The sequence below is a fragment of the Callithrix jacchus genome, chromosome 3 (assembly GCF_049354715.1).
Source record: "Callithrix jacchus isolate 240 chromosome 3, calJac240_pri, whole genome shotgun sequence".
Taxonomy (NCBI): Eukaryota; Metazoa; Chordata; class Mammalia; order Primates; family Cebidae; genus Callithrix; species Callithrix jacchus.
In genome coordinates this window covers 180,618,308-180,634,521 of record NC_133504.1, presented here as the reverse complement: position 1 = coordinate 180,634,521, position 16,214 = coordinate 180,618,308, and the positions used below count along the sequence as shown (strand labels likewise).

Here is a 16,214-nt window from a genome sequence, read left to right as displayed (position 1 = left end):
TGGGAAGAACAAGTTTTGGGGTCCTCATTTTACAGTCAAAGAAACTGAGTCATCAACTGGCCAGAAAGTGGGAAAGTAAGGCCAAACCCTAGGCAGTGGGAGTAGATCCAAAAGCAGTCTGCGTTTTCCAGACGCAGGAAGAACAGGCAGGATAAAAGAAGAGTGTATCTTTTTTTTTTTTTAATTTTTTATTGGATTTTAGGTTTTGGGGTACATGAGCAGAGCATGCAAGACAGTTGCGTAGGAACACACATGGCAGTGTGCTTTTCTTTCCTTCTCCCCTTCACCCACATTTGGCATTTCTCCCCAGGCTATCCCTCCCCACCTCCCCCTCCCACTGGCCCTCTCCTTTTCCCCCCAATAGACCCCAGTGTTTAGTACTCCCCTTTCTGTGTCCATGTGTTCTCATTTTTCATCACCCACCTATGAGTGAGAATATGCGGTGTTTCATTTTCTGTTTTTGTGTCAGTTTGCTGAGGATGACGTTCTCCAGATTCATCCATGTCCCTACATCTTTTTCTCATTCCTTCAGCATAGAAGTGGCAAAGCCACCGCAAGGAAAGGCATTCGAACCATGCAGTCGCAAACAGGGATGACACTGTGGGTGCATGGAGCAGCTGATTAATTGGGGCAGGAGATCAAGTATCAACAGTCCTTTGAAGACGTGGAGCAGAGCAGTGAGGCCTCCCTGGGATTTGTGAAGCTCTGAAGCAGGCTGGCAATAAATAAGACCCAGGCCTCAAGACTGGAGCTTCCAGAGAAGCCCCTTCTCTGAGAGGAAGAGTTGGTTTTTTATTGCTGGCCTGTGGAGAAGAAGATTCCCATATATAGCTCCAGGAGATGGAGGTGGGGAGAATGTATTTCTGGGAGGCTCAAGTCACATTCCAGGTCTGCTTTCTGTGGAGGAAGGGTGTTTCTGACAGGTGTGTGTTCCTGCTGCCCCACTATGTGTACTGAGCACACGGAGGCTGCCTGGCACCACAGGTGAGGCTTCTACTAGAGGATCAGAGAGTCAACAATGGATCGAAGACACATCCTTAGCCGCGTGACCTGGAGGTGAGTGCAGAGAAGTGAGCACAGAACTTCCAGCCCCCATATTTAGCCTGATGGGCAGGACACGTCTTGGGGTCCTCATTTTACAGTCAAAGAAACTGAGTCATCGACTGGCCAGAAAGTGGGAAAGTAAGGTTAAACCCTAGGCAATGGGAGTAGATGGAAAAGCAGTCTGCATTTTCCAGACGCAGGAAGCACAGACAGGACAAAAGAAGAGTGTATCCTTTTCTCATTCCTTCGGCACGGAAGTGGCAAAGCCACAGCAAGGAAAAGCATTCCAACCACGCAGTCACAAACAGGGATGACATTGTGAGTGCATGGAGCAGCTGAAGGTTTAGACCCTCAGAGGCACCCACGCATTTCTTTATTCACCGATCCTTGCAGCAAATATCCACTGAGCATTACTGTATGACAGACACGAGCCTAGGTGCCAAGGGATTTCAACGCTGCATATGAACCTCGCTCAGTCATTCATTCATCCACTCACTCATTCATTCTGCAGGCATGACTGAGCACAGCTCCACACTACATTCTGAAGTTGCAACAATAAGCAAGACTGATCTTATTCCTGACCTCATGGGTTGACAGTCTAATGACTCTCTGGGGCATTCTGGGGGTCAAGTTAAAGCCCTTGAACAAGTAGGTTGGCCACTCACAGCCTCTGTTTCTTAACCTATAAAATGGGCATTCTCCTACCTCTTTTTTGTCTTTACTTATAAAATACGCATTATCCTACCACAGGGATTCTATAAGGTTCAGAAATAAAAGATGTGATTGGATGGGATAAGCTCCAATCCAAGACTCACAGGTTGGTGATGACTGTTCTTGGGGCCCGGGTTGTGGGGAAAGGCTTGTAAACTCCCCCTGAGCTATTTACCTACAGACAAAGAAGGCACCAAAATGCTGTATCAGGTTACATACTCATAAATGCAGGAATGGGGAATTTCATAAAGAGACCACTGTGCAAGCAGTGACTTATTGAGTGTAGAAGACGGTTGGGGCCAGGCAGAAATAATTTCCAATTACATTTGAACAGCATTTTGGGGGTTACAAAGGCGTTTTTGTAAACTGTGTGAAGTTGGCCTTGCTCAGGTGTGACTCTGTCAAGGGCAGAAGCCGCTTATCTGGTTCACCCACTGGGGAGACAACAAAAAACTCCAGTTATCAGCAAAGATCTTTATACTTGACAGGAGTTGCCAAGGGTAAATAAATCCATGGAAAACAGAACTCTATGCAGTTCTCTATGCACGTGATGTAAAACAATGTCTACACTAAACAATTCCAGTTCTTGGACTTTTTCACACCACCATGCTGTGACAAACCAAATACCATGAGTAATACTGCTTTGCATGTAGTAATTTTCAGCTCGTTGAGATAAGGGAAAAGGACGTGGGGAGAGGGATGACATGGGAAAAATTCACTAAAATCTGTCATGATTGGGGAAGCAGAAGTCACTTGATAAAGTCTTCATGGAAGTTGCAACGCTTACCCCGACCCTACAGCAACTTGGGCATCACTGCAGAACAGAGGAGGTTTGGCATCACCCCGCCTCTCTGATCACATCCTGCTCAGTGCCTGCTCCTTTTTTGCTATCCTGATACTACATCAGTCTCAAGGGTTCTCAGTGTCCCATGATAATCTTTTTTTTAATGGTATCAACATAGAAGCAATTTATTTTCTTTAACTGTAATAAGGGAAGACGTAATTTTCTCTTGTTACCAAACGCTGTGCTGTTGAATACTTACGGGTGATTCTATCATCGTTCTTGATATGATGAAACAGTGTTTTGATCTGGTCGAATGTGCAGAAGCTGTAGCCACATTGCCTTGTATTGAGTCGCAACTCCACCCTTCACTGCTAAGCAATCCTGGACACGTATGTAACTCTTTGTGCTTCAGACTCCTCACCTATAAGATGAAGCTAATCATAGTACCTGCCTCAGAGAATTGATGTGAGGACACCATAGGCCAAGAACTGCTAAGCAGTTCACGTGGTATCTGCACAATCGGAGGTCAACCATTGCTATTCTGTGATTACTTAAAATGTATTTTTCATGTTAATTTAAACAACATTTTTGCCTTTAATTTTCTTCTCCATGATTTTAGTTGGTGAAAATAAAATTTGAGGCCACTAACTTATTCCATATATTATGAAAAATCAGCACAAGGGTAAAAGTATTAATTTCTAACTGTTCAAGCGCAAAGAGATGATGTTTATGCCACTATGCATGTGGCCAGGACTCTGTACTGAATAACAAAATACATTAACCAAAGAAAGCTTAGGATGAATAAGGGCATTTTCTTCCATATAAAACTCATTTTTCAAATATTCATCAATTTATTGAATTAACAAGCTCAGCAGAAAAGGGAAATAAAAAAATATAAATTAGCAGGTAGCTATTAGAGTCAGTTATTAACTGAGCAAATGAAGACTAATTTCTGATGATCTGCTGAGGTTTAAAGTTTTGAGTTTTGAGGAAAATAGTCATCTTCCTCTAAATAACTTTGAATATAATATCATTGACTTTATGAACTATTAAAACATGTACATTGTAGATAACATGGAAATGCAACAAAATTATTAAAAATACCATTTCCTTATAACTTTGAGGTATTTTGATATAAAATTTAATACCCACTCACAGTTTGGACCCCACCTTATAAAATAATGTCATATCCTAGTTTTACTTTTATTCAAGTGTCACATTAGAGAAATTTGCCAAATATTTTATTTAAGCATAATTTTTAATAGCTGATTAGTATTCTAGTATGTGTCTCAATCATAATTATTTTTGTCATTTCTCTTGGGTGGATGTTTAGATTTTTAAATTTTTGCAATTGTAAATACAGTAGCAGAGAGCATTCTTCTATGAAAATCTCTTATCTCATGTATCATCGTTGCCTTAAGACAGATTTCTAGAAATAAAATTGCTGCAGCAATAGGACTGCATCATGTTCACACTCTTGAGACAGATGAACAACTTGTTTCCTGCAGTTTGAGTTTACACACTTCTAACTGTATGTAAATATACCTATCACCAAAATCATGATGACAGCAAGTATTACAATTTTTTAGAATATTTTTAATTTGATAGAAATATGTATATCTTTACTGATTTAAGCTGCATTCTTGGTTCACTAGGTAGGTTTACTGTTAAATACTTTTAATGGTTTTTCTTTCTTCTTTTTATAGTTTTTTGCTTCTGTCTGCCAATTTTTCCTCTGGGGCACTCATCATTTTGATTACTTATATATAAATCTGATATAAGTGATGAAAACTGCTAGTTCTATTTATTATTATTATTACACTTTAAGTTCTGGGGTACATGTGCAGATCTTGCAGGATCTCCCCATCCCTCGCTATTCCTCCCCTAGCTCCCCACCCTGCAACAGACTCGAGTGTGATGTTCCCCTCCCTGTGTCCATGTGTCTCATTCATAGGTGGGCATTGAATAATGATAATCTGTTTTTAACTCAGTCTGCATAGGAACATACATTTGATATAAGAACAGACCTGGAACTGAAATGCCTAATTGATGAGAATTCTGTCTCTTTGTCTGAAATTGCTTAGCTTTTATTGTTGTTTGTTTGTTTTGGGTATTTTTAAAATGTATTTTTATGCTATTTACTGTAGCTGTCCTAACATAATAGCTATAGCATAGCTCCTTACTATGACAAAACTCAGAGACACCCACCATCCTGCAGCTGGCGTCTTTGTGGAGTGTGATGCCTGCTGCTGTTATCTGTAACCTGAGGGTAACATCTCACTATTTATTTCTGTGGTGCAGCAGTGGGAAGCATAATATGGATTGCCTGGTTTCCAGCACTAGCAGAAAATTCCACCCAACTGTACATCAACAATTCTGTATTTTTCCAGTAATGAAAAAAAAAAAGAGATAAAGACATGTTTGTTCCCTGCCTGAGGCAGGCTGTGGCTTTCTTGTTGACCTTTTGTCCACTCCTGTGTGGACCATTTTTAGCCCACTTATGTACCCTTCCATAGCTGATACCATAACCAAACCTCAAGAAAATACTATGTCATGACTAAGAGTCACAGAGCCATATCAGTTAAAAAGAAACAAAATTGATTTTATCCTTCCATGTCATCTAGTTCCAAGCTTACTGAGAGCCTCTAGTCAATACTTAGCTTCTATCAGAAAGTCTCCCTGACCCTCAGTGTCTTCACCTTTATGTGACCCAGATGCTCACAGTCTGTTCATCAATAGATGCTATTTCTGCTTTAACTTTGTCAATAGCTTGTAGAAGAAATAGGCTTTTGTGCTGAACTCCACAAGAAATTCAGTCACAGCTGGAAGTTTGTGGCTTTGCAGGTATCTTATCTGAAGATTGGTAGAGCCCTGAGAAGGAAGTCAGATCATGCAAACATTCCATTAAAGAACCTATACTCCCCAAGGGTTCCGATAAGGGTTACCTCTTTCAGCTTTTCCCCTCCTCCAGGCAGACTCAGTGGCCTCTCTCCACACCCAAGCACCTGCCTCCCACAACACCTTCTACTCAGAGAAGACAGTAGCCTGTTTCATTTATCCTCAGAGAATGTCTGCTCCAGCCATTCTTCCCAGGACTTATTTAAATGTTTCTCCAAAAGTAGTCCCTCCTAGAAGGGGGAATTGTGGATACAAGTCTTTCCTCCAGCACAAGAAGAATGGAAAGAGTAATAACATATTCTTCCCTATCTTAGGTTCTAATGGAGGATAACATGAAAAAGGGGGTATAACAGTCCTTGTAAAATGTAAAGTAGTAATCAAATATAAAATATTATGATGGGGGTAATAGCTGCAATGTAACGTGAGGCATAGGTGGACCAGTCCCCCGTTTTTCGCACATTTTTGGCCACAATGAGCAATAAGAAATCAATTCTGCCATCTGTATATACTACATGCAAACATACATGCATACACACACAGCTGAAACAAAGGTTTCACAAAGCAATCCCTACGTTACTATGTGCAGTCAACTTTAATTTTTTACTCTGTTACCTTCTGTTGCATTTCAAATGCTGGTTATGGCCTACAAAATTCATTTCACAACCCGCCAGTGAGTCACACGCCTTGCTTAGAAGAAACCTGATAGAGTCCCATTCTCATTCTTTAAAGACAGAAAAGTTGCAGTTCACGCATTTTTAAAAAATGAATAGTTACTGACAATCTATACATAGACACCTGCACTAAACTTAGGGAATGAATATGTCCCTTAAGGACATCATAGTCTAGTAAAGGTGAAGAGGCAAATCTAGACAATAATTTGCTCAAGTTTATACTATTTCAGGGAAATAACTAAAATTAATACTTTGTAATTGTATTTTTACTGGTTTTTGTTTTCAGTTTTGTTTTAGAGACAGAGTCTTGCTCTGTCACCCAGGCTAGAGTTCAGTGGCATGATCTCGGCTCGCTGCAACCTCTGCCTCCTGGGCTCAAGCGATTCTCCTGCCTCAGCCTTCCAAGCAGCTGGGATTACAGGTACCCACCACCATGCCTGGCTAATTTTTGTATTTTCAGTAGAGACGGGGTTTCACCATATAGGCCAGACTGTTCTTGAACTCCTGACCTCATGATCCACCTACCTTGGCCTCCCAAAGTGCTGGGATTACAGGCCTGCGCCACTGCACCCAGCCTGTTTTATTTTTAGTTAACAAATAAAAACTTGGATATATTTATGATATACAACTTGAAGTTTTGATATATATATATAATGCAAAATGATTTACCAATTAAATTAACATCCCTATCACCTCATGTGTACTTACTCGTTTTTGTGATGAGAAATTTTATTTATTTATTTATTTATTATTGCATTTTAGGTTTTGGGGTACATGTACAGAACATGCAAGATAGTTGCATAGGTACACACATGGCAGTGTGATTTGCTGCCTTCCTCCCCTTCACCCACATCTGGCATTTCTCCCCAGGCTATCCCTCCCCAGCTCCCCCCACCACTGTCCCTCCCCTATTACCCCAAATAGACCCCAGTGTGTAGTGCTCCCCTCCCTGTGTCCATGTGTTCTCATTGTTCATCACTTGCCTATGAGTGAGAATATGCAGTATTTCATTTTCTGTTCTTGTGTCAGTTTGCTGAGAATGATGTTCTCCGGGTTCATCCATGTCCCTACAAAGGACACATACTCATCATTTTTGATTGCTGCATAATATTCCATGGTGTATATGTGCCACATTTTCCCTGTCCAGTCTATCATTGATGGGCATTTGAGTTGGTTCCAGGTCTTTGCTATTGTAAACAGTGCTGCAATGAACACTCGTGTGCATGGGTCCTTATTGTAGAACAATTTATAGTCCTTTGGATATATAACCAGTAATGGGGTTGCTGGGTCAAATGGAATTTCTATTTCTAGGTCCTTGAGGAACGGCCACACTGTCTTCGACAATGGTTGAACTAATTTACACTCCCACCAATAGTGTAAAAGTGTTCCTATTTCTCCACATCCTCTCCAGCATCTGGTGTCTCCAGATTTTTTAATGATCACCATTCTAACTGGCATGAGATGGTATCTCAATGTGGTTTTGATTTGCATCTCTCTAATGACCAGTGGTGATGAGCATTTTTTTATATGTTTGTTGGCCTCATGTACGTCTTCTTTTGTAAAGTGTCTGTTCATATCCTTTGCCCACTTTGAATGGGCTTGTTTTTAAAATCCACTCTGTTAGCAATTTTCAATTGTATAATCCATGATTATTAACTATAGTCATCATGCTGTAAAATAGATCTCCAGTCTAACTGAAACTTCCTACGCTTTGGCCAACGTCTCCCCACAGTTGAAGAGAAAAAACATTTTTGTAAATGTTCATGACTTTTGCTCTGTGAATGTAAATCTGCTAGAGGCAGAAGACAAAGCCAAGTAGCATAAGACAGAATGTTTGGACTTCAGGAGCCAAAGAATACAAATTCCTAGTTTTTTATAGCATTTTATAGCTTAAAATACTCTTCCATATAACACTGTTTTATTTCCATCTTCACAACAATCCCATTGTATTGCTATTCCCATTTTATGGATAGGAAGCTGAAGCTCAGACAGTGACTCACTCGACCTCACTCAGCCAGTGAGTAGCAGGAATAATACATCCTTCATGGATTGTAATGGGAAATAGGAGGCAGCGGAGTTAGGTCCATTTTACAGGGAGTCTGGGTTTCTCTCAATGCAACAGATATAAAATGCTTCAATCCTTCCTAAAAATCAATAAATTTTAAATCATTATAAAGATCACCTCAACATGTCAATATATCATAAAAGGTCCCCATGAACTTTGGTTTATCACCCCTTTCCTGGCACAGACTTCTAGTCCAGGGGTAGATGTCAGGACGTGGGACTCCAAGATCATTCCCAGCTTCCAGTCTCAACATAAGAGACTCACAACGTAAGCTAAAAGTTCATCGTCTCCCCCCACCAACCATGGCACTGACTCATATTCTCCACTCCCAGAGTGGCTTTCCTTCTCCAAGCTGTTTATTTATTTTCAGGAATTCTCACAAGGCTAATGGCAGAAAACTGACATTTGTCTAAAAGAGCTCAGACTGAGAAAAAATGCAAAGCCCCTGAAGGGACAGTTGTGTGAACTTGAGAGAGGGGGTTTTAAACCCCAGTGGCAAATCAGAGCAACGGGTCATTGTTAGAATCAGACAAGAGACAAGTTCGACTACAGTTGATCTATGCAAGGCCTAGAATGCTTCTAGAAAAAATATAAATAAATGAAGAATATATAGTACTTCTGTTTGTTGGCATTACAGAATAATGTTCCTTCTAAATTCCTTTGTCATTAACACATACACAAACACACATATTTACACATACACAGTACAAACAGAATTTAAAGCTGGCTTTATTAAGAATAATTTATAAGTTTATAAAGTAGTTTATAAAGGCCATCTCAAGCCCAATAACTTGTAAACTGTTTTCTTTGTAGAAGTAGCTCCAAAAGTTATTTATAATACTAAATGCAAGATTATAATCATGTTTTAAATGCCAAATATTTTCAGTACCGTATGGGAGAAAGACTGAAAAGGAAGACAAATGTCAAATCAGAAAACATTTTATGTGGCACACTAAGGAAATTATCTTGTAGAAAATAGGCAGTCCTTGAATAATGCTAAGCAATGCTACTTGCATGACGCTACTTGTATTATGAAAGATCACCCTCGCAGCACAGGGAGGATAGGTTGAAAGAGAGTAAAACTAGGAGCAACTTGGGCAGATATTGTAATATTCCAACAATAAATGTCAATTGTCCTAAAGAGGTGAGGGGAAAGAATCCTTCATGGGTCTCTTACGTTTCTAGAAGACTTATAAATAAGCCTTGATTGCTCTCTATTCCAAACCACCTTTTCAAGGATTTTTGTATATTAACAGCATTGGGAGATAACAGTGTCTCCTCTGGAACAAAGGGAAGGTGTGATTACAGCTGCGGACGATAGAGGTAGTATCTAACTCCTCCCCTGCTCTCCAGCAAAGAGTGGGCATGCTTACAACCCATTATAAAATACTTTGCTTCCCTAAACCCAGGGTATCTCTCCCACACTGCACCTCACTGTGAACGCAGGTGTCTTCTGGCTCTCTGTGCATTACCCTGTGGGAATTGGTGTTCAGGAAAATGATACAATAATGCTTACACTGGCAACTGCTTACACTGTGAGCAATGAATTGTCCTTTGTCTTTGACTCATGGGTCTTGAGTCTTCTACCAGCGTCCTGAAACTGTGATGCTTTTTCTTGTTCACTTAAAATTAGGAGGAAATTTCAGTCCCTTCACAGTCCTTGACACTGGGCTATAATTGTTACAGCCAGGAATGGAAACAAGGGAATAAATGGGAAAGAAATTTAACTGAGATTGGAAAGTAAATAAAGAAAAATATTAAATTTGAAATAAATGCATTTTTCCTCTTTGATATCTCCCTCCTTTCCAAGGACATGCCTATGAATCTACTCAATTTTAGCTTTCTGTGATGCTAAAAGAAGTAGGAATGAGAGAGAAATCTGAGAGGTGCAGAAGGTTATGAAACTTATTTACATCAGAAAAAGTCCAGAGTAAACTATGAAACAACAAATGAGAAGGGATAGTAAAAGATCTTGGGTTTGGGGATAGTCGCAAGCTGGGTTTGAAGAGATGCAGTTTTTCAGGGAAAGGGCAAAAGTGAGATATTAAGGTACAGGATAGAGGGAGAAAGACATGTAGCTATAGATAAAGATAAAAACAGAGAAAGGCAAAATGCGAAAAGCAGATTTCAAAGTTTGCTGTTAATTATGTGTGGATATATTGGGGGGATTCTTTAGAAGATTCAGTAAAATTTTTAAATGTTTTTATTTTTATTTGTTCTGCTTTTTTTGTTTCCAGACTGCTGTTTATTTGTCTGTGTTTTCAATTGAAGGCTTATATTCAGACAAGAGCTGAAAGGCCAAGATGTAAGTGGGTTACAGGTGCAAAAATGACGGGACAGTGATTGATTAGCTGTGCCAGATTTTTTAAAGGAAGAATCTGTTATAGCACTCAGGTTTCTATCTTAAATAGATGATTTTATAGGGTGCCATTTACCATACTAGATTATACAGGTGGAGGAGCAAGTTTGACGGGAACGATATAGGGAATGATCTTGAACTTGTTGAGGTGGGAGTGCCTAACAAACATGCAAGTGGACTCTGCCTGAGCTGGATTCAGTAGCAATCATAAAGCATCTGTAGCCGTGGAATTGGGTGAGAGACTGTTGCTAGGGGTGGATTTCTGGAGCATTTAACAGAGATAGAGAAGGGCCAGGGAGGTAGAAGAAAACTGGGAGAAATGGTATCATGAAAGCTGAAGAAGACTGCATGTCAAGAAAGAGGATCAAACACTGCAGTAAGATCCAGGAAGACAGAGACTGAGATTGTTCCATTACTTGCCAATTAAGAGGACAGTGAATTATTTAAATGCTCATTCTTGTCTAAAAAATAAAAATAGAAATAGGAGATATAGAAGACATTTTTATAAAATTTATTTTATACTCGGGTATCTCTGTGGGTTTGTTACACAGATATCTGCATAATGCTGGGGTTCAGGCTTCTAGTGAACCCATTGCCCAAATAGTGAACATAGTACCCAATAGGTAGCTTTTCAACCCTTGCCTTCTTTTCTCCTTCCCAACGTTTGGAGTCCCCAGAGTCTATTATTTCCATCTTTATATCCATGTGGACCCACTGTTTAGCTCCCACTTATAAGAGAGAACACACAGTATTTGCTTTTCTGTTTCTGCATTAGTTCACTTAGGATAATGGCCTCCAGCTGCAACCATGTTGCTGCAAAGAACTCAGTTTCATTCTTCTTATGACTGTATAGTGTTCCATGGAGTAGATGTACCACACTTTCTTTATCCAATCCACCATTTTGGGGCACCGAGGTTGAATACATGACTTTGCTGTTGTGCTGAACTAAATATATGAGTGCAGGTGCCCTTCTGACAGAATTGCTTGTTTTCCATTTGGTAGAAAACCTGTAATGAGATTTCTGGGTCAAATCGTAGTTCTATTTTTAGTTCTTTGAAAAATCTCCAAATTATTTTCCACAGGGTTTGAATTATTTACATTTCCACCTAAAGTGTATAAGCATTCCCATTTCTCCATGTTCTCGCCAACATTTATTATTTTTGGCCATTTTAGTGATAGCCATTCTGACTAGTGTGAATTGATATCTCACTGTGGTTTTAGTTTACATTTCTCTCATCATCAGTAATGCTGAGCATTTTTATATGTTTGTTGGCCACTTGTATGTCTTCTTTTGAGAAGTCTCTATTCATGCCCTTTGCCCATTTTTTAATGGTGCTATTTGTTTTTTTTTCTTGTTATTAAAGTGTGTTCCTTATAGATTCTAGATATTAGTTCTTTGCTGGATATATAGTTTGCAAATAATTTCTCTTATTATGTAGGTTGTCTGTTTGCTCTCTTGATAGTTTCTTTTGCTGTGCAGAAGCTCTTTAGCTTAATTAGGCCACAATTGTCTTTTTGTTTTTGTTTTTGTGGCATTCATTTTTGAGATCTTAGTCATAAATTATTTGCCTAGCCCAATGTCCAGAAGAGTTGTTCCTACGTGTTCTTTTAGAATTTTTATAACTTGAAGTCTTACCTTTAAGTCTTTAATCCATTTTGAGTTGATTTTTGTGTATGGTGAGAGGTAGTGGTCTACATTTATTCTTCTGCATATGGCTCGCTAGTTATTGCAGCACCCTTCATTGAATACAGTGTCCTTTCCTCATTGTTTGTTTTTGTCAACTTTGCCAAAGATCAGTTGGTTGTAGGTTTGTGAATTTGACTCTGAGTTTTCTAACCTATTCCATTGGTCTATGTACCTATTTTTGTAGCAGTACTATGCTTTTTGGGTACTACTGACTTGAAGCATAGTTTGAAGTTTGGTAATGTGATACCTCTGGCTTTGTTCTTTCTGCTTTGGTTATTCAGGCTCTTTGGTTTTCTATAAATTATAGAATGACATTTTCTAATTCTATGAAAAATGACATCAGTAATTGGATAGGAATTGCATCAAAACTAAAGATTGTTCAGCAAAGTCTCAGGATACAAAATCAACATGCAAAAATCATAAGCATTCCTATACGTCAATAATGGACAAACAGGGAACCAAATCGTGAGTGAACTCCCATTTCCAATTGCTACAAAGAAAATAAAATACCTAGGAATACAACTTACAAGAGATGTAAAGGACCTCTTCAAAGAGAACTAAAAAACACTGCTCAAGGAAATAAGAGACCACAAACAAATGGAAAAATATTCCATGATCACGGATAGAAAGAATCAATATCATGAAAATGGCCATACTGCTCAAAGTACTTAATAGATTCAGTGCTATCCCCATCAAGCTACCATTGACTTTCTTCACAGAATTAGAAAAAAACTACTTTAAATTTTATATGGAACCAAATAAGAGCCCATATAGCCAAGATAATCCCAAGCAAAAAGAACAAAGCTGGAGGCATCATGCTACTTGACTTCAAACTATTCAAGACTACAGTAACAAAAACAGCATGTTACTGGTACCAAAACAGATGTATAAACCAATGGAACAAAACAGAGGCCTCAGAAATAATGCCAGACATCTACAACCATCTGATCTTTGACAAACCTGACAAAAACAAGCAATGGGGAAAAGAGTTCCTATTTAATAAATGATGTTGGGAAAACTGGCTAGCCATATGCAGAAAACTGAAATCAGACCCCTTCCTTACACCTTACACACACACACAAAAAAAACCTCAAGATGGATTAAAGACTTAAACATGAGACCTAAAACTATAAAATTCTAGATGAAAACCTAGGTGATACCACTCAGGGCATAGGCATGGGCAAAGACTTCATGACTAAAATACCAAAAGTAGCGGCAACAAAAGCCAAAATTGACAAATGGGATCTGATTAAACTAAAGTTTCTGCACAGCAAAAGAAACTATCATCAGAGTGAACAGGCAACCAACAGAATGGGAAAAATTTTTTTCCAATCTATCCATCTGACAAAGGTCTAATATCCAGAATCTGTAAGGAACTTAAACAAATTTACAAGAAAAAAACACCACCATCAAAAACTGGGTGAAGGATATTAACATATACTTCTCAAAAGAAGAAATTTATGTGGCAAGGAAACATATGAAAAAAAAAGCTCATCATCACTGGTCATTAGAGAAATGCAAATCAAAACCACAATGAAATGCCATCTCACACCAGTTAGAATGGCAATTATTAAAAAGTCAGGAAACAACAGATGCTGGACAGGATGTGGAGAAATAGAAACGCTTTTACACTGCTGATGGGAGTGTAAGTTAGTTAAACCATTGTGGAAGACAGGGTAGCGATTTCTCAAGGATGTAGAACCAGAAATGCCATTTGACCTAGCAATCCCATTATTGAGTATATACCCACAGGATTATAAATCATTCTGCTATAAAGACACATGCACACATATATTTATTGTGGCACTGTTCACAATAGCAAAGACTTGGCACCAATCCAAATACCCATCAATGATAGACTGGATAAAGAAAATTTAGCACATATACACCATGGAATACTATGCAGCCAGAAAGAAAGAATGAATTCATGTCCTTTGCAGGGGCATGGATGAAACTGGAAACCATCATTCTCAGTAAACTAATGCAGGAACAAAAAACAAACACCACATGTTCTCACTCATACATATGAGTTGAACAATGAAAACACATGGACACAGGGAGGGGAACATCACACACCAAGGCCTGTTGTGGGACGGTAGCATTAGGAGAAATACCTAATGTAGATGATGGGTTGATGGGTGCAGCAAACCACCATAGCATGTGTACACCCATGTAACAAATCTGCACATTCGGCACATGTATCCCAGAACTTAAAGTATAATAATAATAAAGAAAACCGAAGATTGCTTTTGGTTGTAGACATTTTTTTAAATCTTGATTCTTCCAATACATGAGCATAAAAGGTATTTTCATTTGTTCGTGTCATCACTGGGTTCTTTCGTCAGTATCGTCAACAAAATACTAGCACACTGAATTCAGCAATACATCAAAAAGATAATTCATCAAAATCAAGTGGGCTTTATTCATGGAATGCAAGGATGGTTTAACATATGAAAATCAATAAATGTGATTCACTACATAAACTGAATTTAAAACAAAAACCATATTATTATCTCAATAGATACAGAAAAAGCATTTGATAAAATCTAATATTCCTTCTTGATAAAAAAAATTCTTGGCCGGGCGCAGTGGCTCACGCCTATAATCCCAGCACTTTGGGAGGCCAAGGCGGGTGGATCACGAGGTCAAGAGATCAAGACCATCCTGGTCAACATGGTGAAACCCCGTCTCTACTAAAAATACAAAAATTAGCTGGGCATGGTGGCATGCGCCTGTAGTCCCAGTTACTCAGTAGGCTGAGGCAGGAGAATTGCTTGAACCCAGAAAGCAGAGGTTGCAGTGAGCCGAGATCATGCCATTGCACTCCAGCCTGGGTAGCAAGAGCGAAACTCCATCTCAAAAAAAAAAAAAAAAAAAAAATTCTTGACAAACTAGACATCAAAGGAACATATTTTAAATTAATAGGAGCCATCTATGACAAACCCACAGCCAACATTATACTAAATGTGCAAAAGCTGAAAGCATTTCCCCTATTAACTGGAACAGGAAAAGAATTTCAACTCTCACCACACCCATTCAGTATAATACTGGAAGTCCTAGACAGAACAATTAGGCAAGGAAAAGAAATAAAAGGCATCCAAAGAGGAAAAGAGGAATTCAAATTATCTCTGTTCATCGACCATGTGATTATACCTAGAAAACACTACAGATTTCTCAAAAAGACCCTTGGATTTGATAAATAACTTTAGCAAAGTTTCATAGTACAAAATCAACATACAAAAATTGTAAGCATTTCTATATACCAACAGTGTTCAAGCTGAGAACCAAATTAAGACCACAATCCCATTTACAATAGTTACAAAAAAAAAAACCCTAGGAATGCATCTAACCAAGGAGGTAAAGACTGAAAACATAATTATATTTTTCCACAAGTTATGCACCCATGTAGGCCTCAGGTGGAAAAAAAGCACCTGGCAATAAGTGGCAAGAGAAATGAGATATGTGGAGCACTGGGCCAAAAGCAAGCAAGGGCAGCTAAGTATTCATAACTGAGATGGGCAAAGCCCCATGGAGTGTGATAGGATCCAGCATCAGACTCAATGTATAAAACCTGGGGTTGAATAGGAATCTACCACCCATAAAAGGTGTCTAAGAAAGCTATGTAATAGATATCAAACTGCTTCTGGGTCAGCCAGGAGCAGAGGCAGCCCTGAGGCCAGCTGGGTCCTCTATAGATCACTGGCGTATTCTCTTTGTGCAGCTCTCCCTTCTCCAACACAAGCTTTCATTCACCTTGGCCTCCTAGAACACCCCGTTCTGTCATCTCAACTAAGGAGACCATAGACTCCGCCCAGCTCACCCATCCCTGCACCACAGCCTAGAAACTCTCTCCATGGAGTAAGCAGGGAGAATCATAGTTCACTTCCTGTGCCTTCCTACTCTCAGGGATCACTGTCCTGCATTGCCTAATGTTTAGTATATGAAAAGCCTTTTCTTATATTCTCTACAGTTTTCCATTTTCTCATGTGTGAAGT

The 16,214-nt window shown here is 39.1% G+C and overlaps 1 protein-coding gene across 2 annotated transcripts in view; it reads right to left on the bottom strand.

Moving 5' to 3' along the window:
* Nucleotides 1-16,214, bottom strand: part of RAB28 (RAB28, member RAS oncogene family) — a 303,321-nt gene that overhangs the window by 78,336 nt on the left and 208,771 nt on the right. Inside the window, exon 7 of one of the 2 annotated variants that reach the window (XM_078367512.1) lies at nucleotides 8,136-8,252. The exons of the other annotated variant lie outside the window; for it this stretch is intronic. Within the exon in view, the coding sequence (XP_078223638.1) occupies nucleotides 8,151-8,252 (102 nt within the window). The 3' untranslated portion in view covers nucleotides 8,136-8,150. Of the gene's footprint in view, nucleotides 1-8,135; nucleotides 8,253-16,214 lie in introns of those variants that run through there. 2 annotated transcript variants of the gene reach the window in all.